General features: G+C 31.2%; 1 protein-coding gene across 1 annotated transcript; it reads right to left on the reverse strand.

Moving 5' to 3' along the window:
• Positions 1-13485: 13485 nt before the first annotated feature.
• LOC128284226 (uncharacterized) lies at positions 13486-17722 on the reverse strand. Its single transcript, XM_053022091.1, has 5 exons — positions 17222-17722; positions 16278-17105; positions 15940-16145; positions 14199-14514; positions 13486-13703 (listed from the first exon to the last, which is right to left on the reverse strand). The coding sequence occupies exons 1-3, from the start codon at positions 17576-17578 to the stop codon at positions 16137-16139; spliced, it is 1194 nt and encodes a 397-aa protein (XP_052878051.1). The 5' UTR covers positions 17579-17722; the 3' UTR covers positions 13486-13703; positions 14199-14514; positions 15940-16136.
• Positions 17723-18028: the final 306 nt, after the last annotated feature.

An 18028-nucleotide genomic window follows, 5' to 3' on the forward strand; every position in this document is an offset into this window, starting at 1 on the left:
GAGTCCGCTTTGAAATCGTTCGCCCTGCACCCACCCCCGAGTATATGCTTCAACAGGAATCATGCACCCACAAAATGCTCCTATTTTTTATATATGCAACCGCACAACATTGCAATTAAAAAATTTACAAGAAAACAAGTTTAATTTTTTATCCTATTACTAGATTTTTTTGGCCAAGCAAACAAAAGAGATCAAACTTTGTAAAACAACAATCATCCCCTCATCTCCTTCCCCAATCATCTTCAAGTTTTTCATTGTTCTTAATACTCTCACCCAAACCTCACAATCTCAAATACCATACCAAATCGATACCCAACTTTACTAGACACAAACTACATCACCACTTCATCATCGAGCACTCACCGCTAAACCCACATCGAAAGTCTTTTTTTTTTTTACAAACATACCCAAATTTTGTTTCTCATTTTCTTTTAATGAGGAAAAATCAATTAATGAAGTATCACTTAGTCTTAAGCATCTGAATCCCTCAAAGCCCTGCATTTTGCCATTGAAATGGAGCCAAAAATGTTTCTATAATTAAAGGCTTTTTTATTTGAATCCCTCAACCAACTATTTGATCATGGTTCTAGTAGAATTTGGTAGTGATTGATTCAAAAAAGTAATTCAAAAGACTCGTTTAGTTGGGTGAGGTTTAAAGAAAAAAAATATTTACTCAAAAAATTCAAGGAAAATTGAGGGTTAAATTTTGTTGAATCCTTAAAAAATTGATAAAATTAAAGAAATATTTATTTGAATCCTCAACCAAATTCATATTTAATCATTTATGTAATTTTATCTATATTTTAGTAATTTATATTTTATGTCATTTTATAATAAATTTTATATATTTTCAAGTTTTTAAAACTATGATTTTTTTTTGAATTTGGACTAAATTGCCAAAATAAGCAAATATTGAGGGTTAAATTTGTTGAATTTTTAGGATTAGGAACAAATAGACAAAATGTGTAAAGTGTTAAGGGTTAAATTTGTTTTTATACCAATTAAAAGACAATCATGTCAACATTTGTTTAGTGACCAAGACATTTTAATGGAGTGACTAAAAATAACAATTAATCTAACGGGTGACTAAATTAACAAAAAAAAATCGGTGACCAAAATAGGAACGCGCTAAAACTTGGATGACTATCTAAGTAGTCTACTCTTTAAATTTTTAAAATTCTTCTTAAGAAAAATTTAAAATTATCAAATTGATATTTTAATTATAGTTCATGGGCTAAATTGATTATTAACCTTTAAATTAATGTACCACATCACCCACTTAATGAAGTTAACGGATGAGTGACAAAATATAATATTTCAATACCTTTAATGGTAATTATATAACTTTTAAAAGTTGAATGACTGAGATGTAATTTTAATTAAAGTTTAAGAACAATCGATATAATTTATCCTATTTTATACACTTTTGAACCTTAAGTAATTTCTTCTTAATATTGTTTTAGTTCTAATTAGTTATGATTAATTAAATAAAATTAACGTAAAAATTAAATAAAACTAAAAAGATTATTATGATAAAAAATTTATACTTTTGAAATTTTTAAATAAAAGAATTTATAAATTCAATAATTAAATACATGTTAGAATAATATTATAATACAAGTTTATTATCATTTCACCAATATCTATTATTAAATAATTTTTAAAAAAATTAACATATAAATTTTTTATCCGTGGGCAATTTAGGGAAATTTGAGTAGAAGTAGTAATATTTTTATCAAGGATAGTATAAATATCTTTTGAAGTTTCAACCTTATTTTGTTTTCACCTTGTTCAATAATTGAGAAAGTTGGCCACTTGTTCAATAATTGAGGAGGCTGGTCATGTGGGTATCATGAAATGGCACGTGACAGCTAAACATTTGTATCTTCATAAATTACAGAGTAAAAAATTAAAGATAAAATATATTTTCAGTCTTTATACGTTTAGTGTATTTAGAATTTAACATCCCTACTTTTATTTTTAAAATTTTAATTTATCTACTTTTTGAAATTAAAATGTAGAATTAATTATTACTACTATTAAAATTCTTCTATAAAATATACAATGACATTTAAAAATTTAAAAGTTCACTTGATAACCATGTAATAATAAAAATAATGTCATAAATACCAATTGGGATTTTTCTTAAAACTGTACATTTAAATTTGTTATGGTAAAAAAGAATTCTATATGAATAGTAGTTTTAACAAAAATTGACATCAAAATTTCAATAAAAATTGTTAACAATTTAACTTAGGCTAATAACATAATAACGTAAAGAAATCAAATTATGTTAAAAAACTAAAAAATATATATAACAACCCACATTTGACGTAATCATCAAATCAAAGATCATTTTACCAATAAAAGCCTATTTCCTATTTTATATACGGAAATGGGCCACTTTTTTATTATTTATTGGAATGGGTCAAAAACACTAAAACACATTCACGTAGGAGCGTTTTAAGGGAAAATTCTAGAAAAACGCATCCCCGAGAGAACGTTTTGCCATGTCAGCACAAAACACGCTGACATGGATGCACTTTGCTGACGTGACTAAACCTTAAATCCTAAATGTAACGTCCCCCTACCCGAGACCGTTGCCGGAGTCAAGCAGGAGACATTACAAAACTTATCTTAGCACTTAAACAGTTTTCGTAGTAAACTATCCATCTGCGTCACGGTCGCTAAAAAAATCATATCTCGATTTACGAAACTCGAAATCCAATTCCATAAATTTTCCATGAAACTAGACTCATATATCTACTTACTAATTTTTTTCTAGAATTTTTGGTCAGACCAATTAGTACAGTTTATTAGAAAAAGTCTCTCCTGTTTCAGGATTCGGCTACTCTGACCCTTGTGCACTACGAATCAAATTTATTCCTGTACATAAATACAATGACTATTCCATTTGTTTCAATTAAAAATAGACTCAATAAGGAATCCATACATATAAATTTTGAGTCCTAATTATTAATATACAATTTATGGTGAATTTCTAAAGTCAAAATAGGGAATCCAGAAATTGCTCTAACCCTATTTCACCAAAACATAAATATCTCATAAAATACAACTCTTTTACCTATTTTGTTTCTTCCATATAAAAATAGATTCATTAAGCTTCAATTACATATTTTATTCATCATCTAATTCACTTTATATTATTTTTGGTATATTTTCAAAGTTGGACTACTGTTACTGTCTAAATCTATTTTAGTATAAAATGTTGATAACTAAGTTTATAACATCTTCATTTCTTCTCTCTACAATATTTATCAACACTTCCTCTTATTACTCTTCACTAACAAATCAAAACATACCATACTTAAGGTTTTGGTAACATTTACAAAACATACCAAAATATCACTTAACAACTTAGATACTTTCAAAATGACCAAAAGACATCCTAGGTACAATGCCATTTTCCAAAAGATAGAAACTTCACCAATTTGAGTTCGTGGATCGGCTTGTATGTTGAGTCCTTATACTTTTGTACCTAGCTCAAGACAAAAACAAACCGTCGCTGAGAATACTCTCAGTGGTATTTCTATAAACAATAGCTTAATCAACTTTAAAACATGGTAATTCAAACACATTATTGCTATTATTCAATATCAATCAAGATTTTAATAATTTTACTTCATTTACCCTTATTAACATAACTCGGACACTAACGGATACACGGATCCAACCCACACTCGGGATAAGCACATAGTGCTTCATCGAACAAATCCAGAACTTTAACGAAGAGTCCACACATAGTGTCTCATCGACTCAATGTCGAAATATCCCAATACTTCCAATTCCTATGACATGTCAACTATATCCGACTAGCCCGACAATCATTAATAGGGTATTCAAAATCACATTCATTTCAATATTGGTAAAAATACTTACCTCATTCACATTTTCATACAATATAAATATCAAATATAGCAATAACGATTAAGCTCGGTTTATAGAAATACAAACCACTATTTATCGAATTTAATCGATATCTTCATTCACTTTCTCTTTTCCTTCTTTGATGACGATCCGATGCTACGTTTGCTACTAACAATCATACAATTAAAAATCATCAATATACTAATTCATAAAACACATTTTCACTTTCTATCAAACTTTTACAAAATTCCAATTTCGTCCTTTTTCCATTACTAATCTTTTTTCTTTAACTTAAGCTTCATATTCTCTTTTAATCAACTCATTAACAATTTCTAACTCATAAAATTCATTATAAAACATAAATTTTGAGCTCTATTCAACTTAATCCCTATTTAAACCTAACTTAGAATTCTTTTAATAAATCACTCAATTTTCACTTCTAACTTCAATTTCTATCAATTTAACCCATAAAACCTCAATTTATTCAACTAAATCAATATCTAAAATTTTCTATTTTTCTTCATTTTAACCTCATACATGTAGAACTTTGAATTAGGCATCCATAAACATAAAAATTATAAGAAAATAAGCTAAAACATCTTACCAATCAAGCTTTAGGGCCTTAATCCTCAAATTTCCTTTTCTATTTCTTTCTTTCTTTCTTTCTTTCTTTCTTTCTCACGCTTGCTCTCTGTAACTCTTTCTATCTATCTTTCTTTCTTTCTTTCTTTTTTAACTTACTCATAAATCTATATTCAATATAATAATATTAATAATATAATATTATTCTAATAAAATAACTTAATCTATAAGAAAACTACTTTAACACATTTAATATCTTTACCAACTATTACACATGTTATATCATACATTCACACACATGGCACTTAGGGTCTAATTGCTAGATTAGTCCCTTTACTAATCTTTAATCTATAATTAAACTTTTATACCGTATGCAATTTAGTCCTTTAAACCAAATTCAAGCTACTTCACTTAATTAAACACTAAATAACTATTCAACTATAATTCATAAATATTTCTAATAAATATTCATGAATTAATTTCACGTAAACAAGACTCAAGACTCAATTTTTGATACCGTAACTTTCGGTTCATTACAATTCTCTCCTTAATAAATTTCGTCCTCGAAATTTACTCGAAAAGAGATGGGGTATTGAGATCTCATCGCTTTTTCCGGTTCCCATGTAGCTTCTTCAACACTGTGACTTCACCATAGCACTTTTACTAAAGGAATACGCTTATTACGTAATTCTTTTACCTCTCGTGCTAGAATCTCAACCGGTTCTTCTTCATACGATAAGTCGTTAAATCTCTACATTCTCGGTCGTAATAACATGTGAAGGATCCGATCGATATCTTCTTAGCATAAAAACATGGAAGACATCGTGCATTTTCTCGTAGTTCAGAGGTAAGGCCAATCGATACGCCATCGTCCAATTCTCTCAATAACTTCGTAAGGCCCAATAAAACGAGGACTTAATTTTCCTTTTGCCCAAATCTTAGAATTTTCTTCCAAGGTGAAACTTTTAAAATACTTTATCCCCGATCGAGTATTCAATATCCCATCGTTTCAAATCAGATACGATTTCGCCTATCAAAAGCGCTTTCAATCTTTCCCAAATTTTCTTAATCAGATTTTCCGCTTTCTTGAACCAATTCAGTCCAATCATCTTCTTCTCATTCATTCATCCAACATACGGGTGATCGGCATCTTCGTCCATACAAAGCCTCATACGGTGCCATCTCAGATACTTGATCGAAACTATTATTATATACAAATTCGCTAATGACAAATAATATTCCCAGTTAGGCTCAAAATCAATCATACAGTGCTCAAGCGTATCTTCTAAAATTTGTATTACCTGCTCAGATTGACCATCATCGTGGATGAAAAGTCGTACTAAAGTGAAGTCGAAAATCGAAAGATTCATGTAATTGCTTCCAAAACCTTGACGTAAACCTTGGATCTCTGCCGAAATTATTGATTTTGGAATACCATGTAATCTAATGATTTCCTAACATAAACCTCAAGAAGTTTCTTTAACGACCAATCGGTTCTCACACTAAGAAATGAGTGACTTCGTAAGTCGATCAACTATTACCCAAATAACATTCTTTTACTTGTAGACGCCGGTAATCCCGCCACAAAGTCCATCGTTATTTGGTCCCATTTCCATTCGTGAATATTGATAGGTTGAAGTAATCCCGATGGAACTTGATGTTCGCTTTCACTCGTTGAAAGTCAAACACTTTGCCACATATTCGCTTATATCCTTTTTCATTCCCGACCACTAATACAATTCACGCAAATCACGATACATTTTCATACCTCCAGGATGAAATGCAAATGGACTATTATGAGCTTCTCGAAGAATTAACTCTTTCAACTCAGAATTATCCGGAATGCAAAGTCGATTCTGAAATCTTAGACAACCATTTCCATCAATGCTAAAATTTTCCGTTGTACCATTCTGAATCATCTCTCTTTTCTTTAACAACTTATCATCTTCTAACTGTGCTGATCCGATTCGATCAAACATTATCGGCTTTATTCTTAATTCACCAAAAGACTTCCATCTTCAGTGATACTAAGTTGTGCAAACATTGCTCGTAATTCAATCGCAGCTTTTCTACTCAGTGCATCGACTACTACATTAGCCCTCCCTGGATGATAGTCTATGACACAATCATAGTCTTTCAGAAGCTCTATCCAACGCCTTTGTCTCAGATTCAATTCTTTTTGTGAAAGCAGATACTTTAAACTTTTATGATCCGTATAAACATAGCACTTTTCACCATAAAGATAGTGCTTCCAAATCTTCAAGGCAAAAATTACAGCTGCTAATTCTAAATCATGAGTTGGATAGTTGCGTTCATGCGGTTTCAGTTGCCGTGAAGCATAAGCAATGACTTTCCCATTCTGCATCAGTACACATCCCAGTCCACTCAATGAAGCATCACTGTACACTACAAAATCTCTTTCTGATTCTGGTAAAGTCAACACCGGTGCCTCAGTTAACATTCGCTTTAATGCTTCAAAACTTTTCTGACATTGCTCATTCCAAACAAATGAAATATTCTTCTGTAGTAGCTTGGTCATCGGTAAGGCTATCTTTGAAAATCCGTTGATGAATCTTCGATAGTAACCAGCCAATCCGAGAAAACTTCGTACATCTGATACATTCTTAAGAACTTTCTACAGAATAACTGCTTCAATCTTCTTTGGATCCACTCGAATTCCATCCGCTGATACGACATGACCAAGAAACACAACTTCTGATAACCAGAATTCACACTTGCTCAATTTTCCATACAATTGCTTTTCTCGTAGTATTTGCAAAATAATCCGGAAATGTTGCTTATGGTCTTTTTCTGACTTGGAATACACCAAAATATCGTCGATAAAAACTATTATGAACTGATCCAAGTATGGCTGAAAAATCCGATTCATAAGATCCATAAAAGCAGCAGGGGCATTTGTCAGTCCAAATGGCATTACTAAGAATTCATAATGCCCATACCTCATACGGAATGCCGTCTTCAATATGTCACACTCTTTTATTTGCAACTGATAGTATCCCGACCTCAGATCAATCTTTGAAAATACGGAAGCTCCTTTCAGTTGATCAAACAAATCATCTATTCGGGGAAGTGGATACTTGTTCTTAACAATCAATTTGTTGAGTTGTCGATAATCAATGCACAACCGCATCGACCCATCTTTCTTCTTAACAAACAACATTGGAGCTCCCCATGGTGATGTACTAGGTCATATAAAACCTCTGTCCAATAAGTCTTGCAACTGTACTTTTAATTCCTTTAGCTCAATAGGTGTCATACGGTACTGGGGTATCAATACCGGATCTGTACCTGGGTAGACTTCAATCACAAATTCTACCTCTCGATCAGGGGGTAATCCAGGTAATTCCTCAGGGAATACATCAGAAAATTCACATACAATCTGAATTTTACTACACTGACTTTCAACTGAATCCGAATTAATTACATATGCTAAGAAAGCATTACAACCTCGATGAAGAAGCTTGCTAGCTTTAATGGTCAAACAATACGAATTGATCCACTAGTCCAAATACCATTTACTTCAATCGTATCTTCACTTTCATTCCAACAATAAACTTCTTCTTATAACAGTCTAAAATCACTCCATGTTCGATAACCACCCATTCCCAAAATAACATCAAAGTCGCCAAATGGCATAATCAATAGATCAACAGGAATATTCTATCTTGAATCATTAACGAACATCTTCGACATATATGGTTCACTAAAGTAGTTTGTCCCAGTGGACAAGACACTTCTATCATAACTTTAGACAATTCAGACTCTAATTTTTTTTGTCTCAACTACTTTCATATTAACATATGAATGTAATGACCCAGGGTTTATTAAAGCATAAACGGGTGCTGAATTTAATAAGAATATATCTGTCACCACATCGTGAGCATCTTTCTCTTCTTGAGTCCTCACAAGATACGCTCGAGCTGGAGCTCTAGCTTCAGATTGTTGTGTAGCACTTTCACTAGTTCTTCTAGTACCACCTCTAGCAAACGAACTACTTCGGCATGATCCTCGGCCTCTGGAAGCAAATTCAGATCTTTGTACTACTGTTGGTGTTGTTCCAGATATCTTTGGGCAATCTTTAATAAAGTGACCGGTAGCTCCACAACGGAAACAACCTCCAGTCAACTTTCTATATTCCTCTTTGTGTCGGTTTCCACAATGCTCACATATTGGAATTTCAGTATTCTGAACTGGACTTCGGATACTGCCAGTAGACACAGTAGTCTGTCTTTTCCGACCTCGATCACTTTTTTCTGATCGAGAACTAAATCTCTAATTACCTCGTGATTCCTTTGACCGCTTAGGCTGCGGACTTGAACTAACCATTCCGGGACGTTTTTCAGTCGAACGAGAAACTTCAGACTTTTTATCCCTTCCGAGAATTTGTTCAATCATCTTAGCTCTTTCCATTAAATCCGCAAACTCAGTGATTCTAAGAGGCATCAACTGTAGTCTAAATTCATCACGTAATCCTCTTAAAAATCTTTTACATCGGTGGGCTTCAGTCGGTACAAACTCAGTGGCATATCTGCTCAATCTCATAAATTCTCGTTCATAATCCACTATAAGCATCTCACCTTGTTTCAGTGTTAAGAACTCTTGTCTTTTGTCCTCTATGTACATTTCTCCCAAATACTTATTTTGAAACTCTTTTTGAAAGAAGTCCCAACTTATCTGTTCCTCAAGTACATTCTGAATCACTAATTCCCACCATACTAAAGCTTCCTCTTGTAGTAATGAGACAACACACACTAAGCTTTCTTGTGGTGTACATTCAAGTTGCTTCAGAACTCTCTTTGTAGTCTTTAACCAATTTTCAGCAGTAGTCGAATCAATTCCCTTTGCACCCAAAAATTCTGTAGCTCCATATTTTCTCAATTCTTTAATTGGAGCTCTTTGGGTAGTAGGGATAGAGGACGTAGCAAGCATAGTTCCTACCACTTTTTGAAGGGCATCGGCGATTATTCTAAAGACTTCAGTATTATCACTTCCAACATTCGGTTGATTTCCTACTGGATTCACACTTGGAGTTGCAGACTCCGATTTAGTCACATTATACGGTTCATCATCTTCACTATAAATCTCTTGATCAGTATCCTCAATGCTTTTATCAGACATTCTTAATGCTATAAAACAAAAATATTCAACAAACATATCAGCATCCAATCCCAACTCAAATTTGACTCAGTAATGGCATGTACCTCTAGATTCACATTGACATTCGATTTAGTCCTAGAACCGACTAAACCTAATTAGCTCTGATACCAATCAATATTGTAACGTCCCCCTACCCGAGACCGTTGCCGAAGTCAAGCAGGAGACATTATAAAACTTATCTTAGCACTTAAACAATTTTCGTAGTAAACTATCCATCTGCATCACGGTCGCTAAAAAAATCATATCTCGAGTTACGAAACTCAAAATCCAATTCTGTAAATTTTTCCTGAAACTAGACTCATATATCTACTTACTAATTTTTTTCTAGAATTTTTGGTCAGGCCAATTAGTACAGTTTATTAGAAAAAGTCTCCCCTGTTTCAGGGTTCGGCTACTCTGACCCTTGTGCACTACGAATCAAATTTCTTCCTGTACAGAAATCCAATGACTATTCCATTTCTTTAAATTAAAAATAGACTCAATAAGTAATCCATAAATATAAATTTTGAGTCCTAATTATTAATAAAAAATTTATAGTGAATTTCTAAAGTCAAAACAGGGAATCCAGAAATTGCTCTAACCCTGTTTCACCAAAACGTAAATATCTCATAAAATACAACTCTTTTACCTATTTTGCTTCTTCCATATAAAAATAGATTCATTAAGCTTCAATTAAATATTTTATTCATTATCTAATTCACTTTATACTATTTTTGGTATATTTTCAAAGTTGGACTACTGTTACTGTCCAAATCTGTTTTAGTATATAATGTTGATAACTAAGTTTATAACATCTTCATTTCTTCTCTCTACAATATTTACCAACACTTCCTCTTATTACTCTTCACTAACATATCAAAACATACCATACTTAAGGTTTTGGTAACATTTACAAAACATACCAAAATATCACTTAACAACTTAGATACTTTCAAAATGACCAAAAGACATCCTAGGTACAATGCCATTTTCCAAAAAGACAGAAACTTCACCAATTTGAGTTCGGGGATCGGCTTGTATGCTGAATCCTTATACTTTCGTACCTAGCCTGCACACGGAAACAAACCGTACGCTTCGAATACTCTCAGTGGTATTTCTATAAACAATAGCTTAATCAACTTTAAAACATGGTAATTCAAACACATTATTGCTATTATTCAATATCAATAAGTACTTTAATAATCTTTACTTTATTTACCCTTATTAACATAATTCGGACACTAACGGATACACGGATCCAACCCACACTCCGGGATAAGCACATAGTGCTTCATCGGAACAAATCCGGAACTTTAACATTATAGTACACAAAGTACTTCATCGGAAAAATCCGAACTTTAACATAGTCGACACATAGTGTCTCATCGACTCAATGTCGAAATATCCCAATACTTTCAATTCCTATGACATGTCAACTATATCCGACTAGCCCGACATCATTAATAGGGTATTCAAAATCACATTCATTTCAATATTGGTAAAAATACTTACCTCATTCACATTTTCATACAATATAAATATCAAATATAGCAATAACGATTAAGCTCGGTTTATAGAAATACAAACCACTATTTATCGAATTTAATCGATATCTTCATTCACTTTCTTTTCCTTCTTTGATGACGATCCGTGCTACGCTTGCTACTAACAATCATACAATTAAAAATCATCAATATACTAATTCATAAAACACATTTTCACTTTCTATCAAACTTTTACAAAATTCCAATTTCGTCCTTTTTCCATTACTAATCTTTTTTCTTTAACTTAAGCTTCATATTCTCTTTTAATCAACTCATTAACAATTTCTAACTCATAAAATTCATTATAAAACATAAATTTTGAGCTCTATTCAACTTAATCCCTATTTAAACCTAACTTAGAATTCTTTTAATAAATCACTCAATTTTCACTTCTAACTTCAATTTCTATCAATTTAACCCATAAAACCTCAATTTATTCAACTAAATCAATATCTAAAAATTTTCTATTTTTCTTCATTTTAACCTCATACATGTAGAACTTTGAATTAGGCATCCATAAACATAAAAATTATAAGAAAATAAGCTAAAACATCTTACCAATCAAGCTTTAGGGCCTTAATCCTCAAATTTCCCTTTTCTATTTCTTTCTTTCTTTCTTTCTTTCTTTCTCACGTTTGCTCTTTGTAACTCTTTCTATCTATCTTTCTTTCTTTCTTTCTTTTTTTAACTTACTCATAAATCTATATTCAATATAATAATATTAATAATATAATATTATTCTAATAAAATAACTTAATCTATAAGAAAAACTACTTTAACACATTTAATATCTTTACCAACTATTACACATGTTATATCATACATTCACACACATGGCACTTAGGGTCTAATTGCTAGATTAGTCCCTTTACTAATCTTTAATCTATAATTAAACTTTTATACCGTATGCAATTTAGTCCTTTAAACTAAATTCAAGCTACTTCACTTAATTAAACACTAAATAACCATTCAACTATAATTCATAAATATTTCTAATAAATATTCATGAATTAATTTCACGGAAACAGTATTCAAGACTCAATTTCCGATACCGTAACTTTCGGTTCATTACACTAAATCTCAAAACCTTAAACCTTAAATCATAAATCTTAAAACCCTAAACCTATAAACCTTAGACACTAAACACGCAAATAGCCCTAACCTTAAAAAAACACAGGCTAAAACGCGTCTCTAAGGGAGCGTTTTGCCACGTCAGCAAAGCGCGTCCACGTAAGAGTGTTTTGTGCTGACATGACAAAACGCTCCCTCAGGGACGCGTTTTTCTGAAATTTCCTTTTAAAACGTTCTTACGTGGACGCACTTTAGTGTTTTTGGCCCATTCCGGTAAATAATAAAAAAAATGACCCATTTCCGTAAATAAAGTAAGAAATGGGCCTTTATTGGTAAAATGTCGAAATCTAAATATACAACATCATTGATGCAATTTGAAGTAGCTTCTCTTTAAAAGAAACAACACAAATATCAAATTAAAGCATTTATCACCTTATACAAACATAAACAATTTATCACATTCGAATTTATGCAAGGTTAAGCGAATTTAAAAACATAAACAATTTAAAACATGTTAAAGAGTTGTATTTTTCAAAGAAAATGTTATATTAAAAACTGTAGGTAATTATTGTAAAAGTATATGTATGTACTCTTTTTATTAAAAATTGTTTTCTATTTAAAAATTCAGTTACAGTTATTTTTTAGTGTAAGATATAAACTTTAATATTTTTTAAATGTCAGATACTTTATTAACCTTATTAAATTTAAGAAAAAAAAGAAATAATGAATAACCAAAATGTCATAAATTTCTATTCATTTGAAATCTTTAAATTAAAATAAGTAAACCAAGGTATTAGAACAAATTAAGACAAAATAAAGTATATTTCTAATGATTTTGTTAAAATAAAATGATAAAAATATCTTCAAATAGTATAATTATTTTACTTTCAAGAAATATTCGTAATTTTTTAATTGATTTGATGCCCGATTGACTCGTAATACCAACTCAAATAGAGATTTAAATAATAGCTTAGATTTATCAATAATTTGTTATATTATTCATCATATATTACTATTTTATAATTATTTATAAAATTTACTATATATTATGAATATATCATAAAGATAAAATTATTTATCATTCAGATATTTTGTAACACCCAAAACTTTTGGTGACATAAATGATATTATTAAGAGAATATAAATAGTAAAATTTTCTTATTTTCATATATTTTAAACAGAAAAAATGATTTTAAGAATTCTTCAAAGAAAAAAAAGAAGCAAAAGGGTTTTGGAAGGCAAACAATAAAGTGTAAAGAAGCTTTAAATGTTTAAGGTTATTTAAATATTCACATGGAAATATTTCATTAATGGAAGCATCACTCTCAACAATATTTTGAAGATTTAAGAGCTCCAAAACTTTCAGCTTAAAATACACCCTTCTGGAAGTTGTCCATGCCATATCTCTTTCATGTTGCCATTGCTTTCCAATCTCAGTTCTTATAAGCAAGGGAATGTGCCCTGGTCAGTTGACAAATGTGTTAAACAAAAGCAAGGATTAATTTCGATAAAGGAAATGGAATTATGGCAATGAGTTTATTGCATATCCAGACACTCTTGAACTCTCAATGTCGCATAACACTAATACAAATCTCATGCTTGGTCTTCCGTTTTAGATGGTAAACATGCATACTATTTGAAATCGGATTAGGATAGCAAGGATGAAATTAGATAAAGGGTATAGAATTGTGCCAACAGTTTATTGCATAACCAGACACTCCTGAAGCTGTCAACATTGCTTAATACTAATACTATTTTCATCCTTGGCCCTTCGTTTTAGTTAGTAAACATGCATGCTATTAGAATTCAGATCAGGATAGCTATCCAGAGAATGCTTATGGATTAGATGTAGATGGATTTAAGCAGAAAGTAAAACATGCACATCTACTTTTACTAATTACTATGTTAGAATAAGAAATAGAAAATTAATGCATCTTGTGGACATGTTTCACATACCATATTGATCCAAAATACTCTTCAGTTTTGGTAGCATAGTATGTCATTTGAGGAAATACAACTTGGTGTTTATTTCTGCCTCAGTGAATTTGTGTTCAAATAATTCTTCTAATGAGGCACACTCCATTACTTGCAGATTTTTTAGTCTCTGAAGTCCTCCCAGCATATTAAGTGGGAAAATGTTTGATAGTTTCACACAACTATGCACTTCAAGGTGTTTTAATTTGGAGGAGTTCATCTCAAGTTGGTCATCCCATATCCTTTCCATCTTCCCCATGTCTACAATTGTCGAATCCTTTAACAAAGGTAATGACACCTACAAAATTCATTTGATTGTGTTAATAACAGAATATGGATGCACTTGCCAAGCATTTTTTATTTTGAAAATTGCATGTAACTATCCGATTTTCAATGGTACCAAAAAATTGTGAATTTGAAATTTTATTTTCATAAACCAAATCCGTAAATATAAAATAAGAATATTTATGGAGTTAATATAAAATATATTGAAGAATGGTTGAGAAATTTTGTCAATTAAATAGTTAATTAAGGCTCAGAGATTAAATTATAAAAATTCAATCGCTATTAAATTTTAATTAGCAAAAGACTCGATGACTTGAATAACAATTAACCAAAATTTCAAAATAGTAATTAAACATGAATTTCTCATAGTTGGTGTATGATGATGACACTATCTACTAAATAGGATTAATAGTTGAAATATATTAATCAAAACATGATTAAGCTAAATAACCTAGATTAATTAGAGATTAATTTTATATAAAAGGAAAAAATTGCGGAATTTAATCATTTTTTCCTTCCTTCCACCGTCCACCATAGTTGAGAGCTTGGAAACCTTCAAAAATCTTTCCAAACAATCTATCATTAATTAGGTAATGAAATTAAGTCATTTTCTTGTAATTTTTATAAATTTATGATCATGAGAGTTTGGTTTAGCTAGCCCATGTACCAATTTGATGAATTGTTAAAGTTTTAGTCAGTTGTCATTATTGATTAATTGATGAATTAGACTTGAAATTGATAGGTTTAAAACTTAGATTATAAAAAGGACTAAATTGTAAAGTTAGTTTAAGTTTGCTAACTTTGTTACATTAAGAACCAAATTGAATAAATGTAAAACCTGCCATGAAGTTTAATTAGAAATAAAAAGTATCCCTAATGGAAATATATAAAATCGGATTTTAATCCGAAGCTAGAAATAAAAAAATTATGCCTATTTCAAGTTTAGGGACTAAACTGAATAGAATGTAAAATGTGAAAAATCAAAAATGAATTTATTTAAGATTATGCACATTGTATAAAAATGTTTGCTATTGATTTGTTAAACAATATATTTATATAGATCAACATTTGGATAAAAGTGGAGCTAATAAGAGAAAAGTAAAAAAATACATATTAGTCCCTAAAAGATTTACTGGTTTTGTATTTTGAAAAGGTAAGTTCATACAGCACTTAGTACATCTTGTATTATATGTATGCTTGTGTTTAAAAGGTAAGTTCTGTTAGTTGACCGGTTGTGCCATATAGATTCACACAGTTAGTTGACCGGTTGTGCCATATCTTTCTCCAGTTTCTCACACCCATAATTCTCTGTTCCTATAAGTAACGTTAGTTTGCTAGAGAAAAACAAGTAGTACAACAAGAATAGGGAATCAGAAACAAAAAAAAAAAAAAACATGAAAGAAAACAATGATGCAAGAAAACAAAAATGGGATATCACCTTTCAATGGAAAGAGATGGAAAGCGAATCTCTAAGTTGTTTCTTTCTATCCCAAGAGAATAATGTCAGTGCCACTAGTGATCATACTTAAATCATTTTCTCAACCCTTCACAATTGACTTCTAAAACCTTAAGTTTCTTGAAATCTAAACCTCCATGAATGTTCTTCCATATTTCAATTGACTTGGAAAATTCAGCCTACAAAATCTGAAAAAAGAAACAAGGATTAAAATTCATAAAGGTTATAATGAAGCCAACCCAAACCATATGAAAGAAAGAATGATACTATGGAATAAGCTAGAATAACCAAAGGTAAATTAAAGGAATATACAATAATACCTTTATTGAATACACTTCTTGGATAGTGTTTTTAAGGTCACTACACCAATGTTCATTATCATATCCGCATTTTGCCAATAATGGTGGATGAGTTAAAACTCCCATACAAAATATCTCCAATTCAGGGCAACCACTCACTATTAATTCCTCTAAACATGGGAATCCAAATGTGTGATTGCCTGAACAAAAGCTCTTAAGTCGCGATAGATTCATAAGTTCCAAACTTTTCAACTTGCTGAAAATAATGTCACAAGTTGCTTCATCTCCCTCAGTTGCAACTATTTCTGTCATTGAAATGCAGTCTCTTACCATCAACTTCTTGAGTTGGGCCATACCTTGGATTGCTAAACATGTATCTAAGTATTCCATTGTTTTGCAAAACTGCACATCCAATATGGTGAGATTTTGAAATGATGCTGAGGATGATCCTAAGCAGATCAAATTGCAACAAAAGTGAACTTGAAGAGTCTCAAGTTTGGGTAGAATGTGGTCTACCTGTACGTCTTGCTTCCATAAATAATCTTTTAGATTATTAAGAGCTACCAATTTTAAGTTTCTAATTGTTGACAAAGTCCCAGCATACATCTCCTCATTAGCGGTATCTCCTTCGGAACAAAATAGCTCTTTTATTTCATAATAAGAGATGGTAAGGTTTTCAAGAGTGTAGAATCTCTCAAAGAAAGAAATTCGAAAATCAATTGATTTAGCACCGTGGCCAACCACTCGAAAAGATTTTATTTCATGAAAAAGGCTGCTTGAAAATTGACTATCACTTATCATTGCAATGCAATCAGTATCTAATGTCAAAAGCTGTAGTTTAGGGATGACCTGAAAACCAATCAAAAAAGAACTTTGGAGTCAATATGTTCATCTTCGAATTAAGAATTACTATTTTTTCTAAATAATATTTTCAACGATTCTTAATTAGAGTAAAGCAAAGTTACCTTTTCAACCAAGAAAAGTGGTGGATGGATTGGGGAGTCAAGTTGCCCATTGTTAGTGTTCAGTTGTGTACCCAATATCTTCAATTTCTCACACCCAGCTACTTCCAACTCGTTTAACATTGGCCACTTTGCGGTATGCTTACCCGGGTAGAAATATTTCAATTCTGGTAGCCTCGAAAGTACCAGGGTGTGTAGTTGATCAAACTCGAAATTGACGGCCGTTTCCGATTCTAATCCTTCCTCTAATTTGGAAACAATCTCCTCCACTCCACAATCAAATATTGAAAGATAACCAAGTTGTGGTAGGTCTTTGGCTACTGAGGCTGGAAATACATTCTTCAAACTTCGACAGCCCATAGCAGATATTGCACAGATTTTTTAAAATGAAAAAATTCCTTTGGGTTCATTTTTCCAAATATATTTCAACGTTGGTAATCCTCTAATATACAATTCTCTTAGTTGAGCGGTTGCAAGTAAAGTGGTTTCTTCTTCTTCATGCATGATTTCAAATACCTGCTGTTGGTGCAGCCTTCGAAATGTTGTCAGCATATTAGATAGGAAAATGGTTAACAACTTATCACATCCTTCAACTGTCAAATGTTGTAGTTTGGGAAATGCAATCTGCACTCGTGCCAATATAATGAAATTAGAAGCTAGTTGTTTTTTTTCATTTATTGTGTGGGTTTGTGGAAAAGTGAAAAAAAAACATTTATTTTTTAGTATAGTTAGTGAAAAAAGAGATGAAAAAATAAGAGAAATTTCATTTTTATTCTAATGCATAAAAATAAATCATTACAAATTGAAGTA

Source organism: Gossypium arboreum, chromosome 11 (assembly GCF_025698485.1).
Source record: "Gossypium arboreum isolate Shixiya-1 chromosome 11, ASM2569848v2, whole genome shotgun sequence".
In the NCBI taxonomy this organism is placed as follows: Eukaryota; Viridiplantae; Streptophyta; class Magnoliopsida; order Malvales; family Malvaceae; genus Gossypium; species Gossypium arboreum.

What these genes read in the sequence shown, in the direction of transcription:
- LOC128284226 (XM_053022091.1), bottom strand. Translation starts at nt 17,578, where the DNA reads ATGGGCTGTCGAAGTTTGAAGAATGTATTTCCAGCCTCAGTAGCCAAA. An exon ending in CACTTTTCTTGGTTGAAAAG is followed by an intron (nt 17,106 to 17,221) that starts GTAACTTTGCTT and finishes ATTGGTTTTCAG; the next exon opens with GTCATCCCTAAACTACAGCT.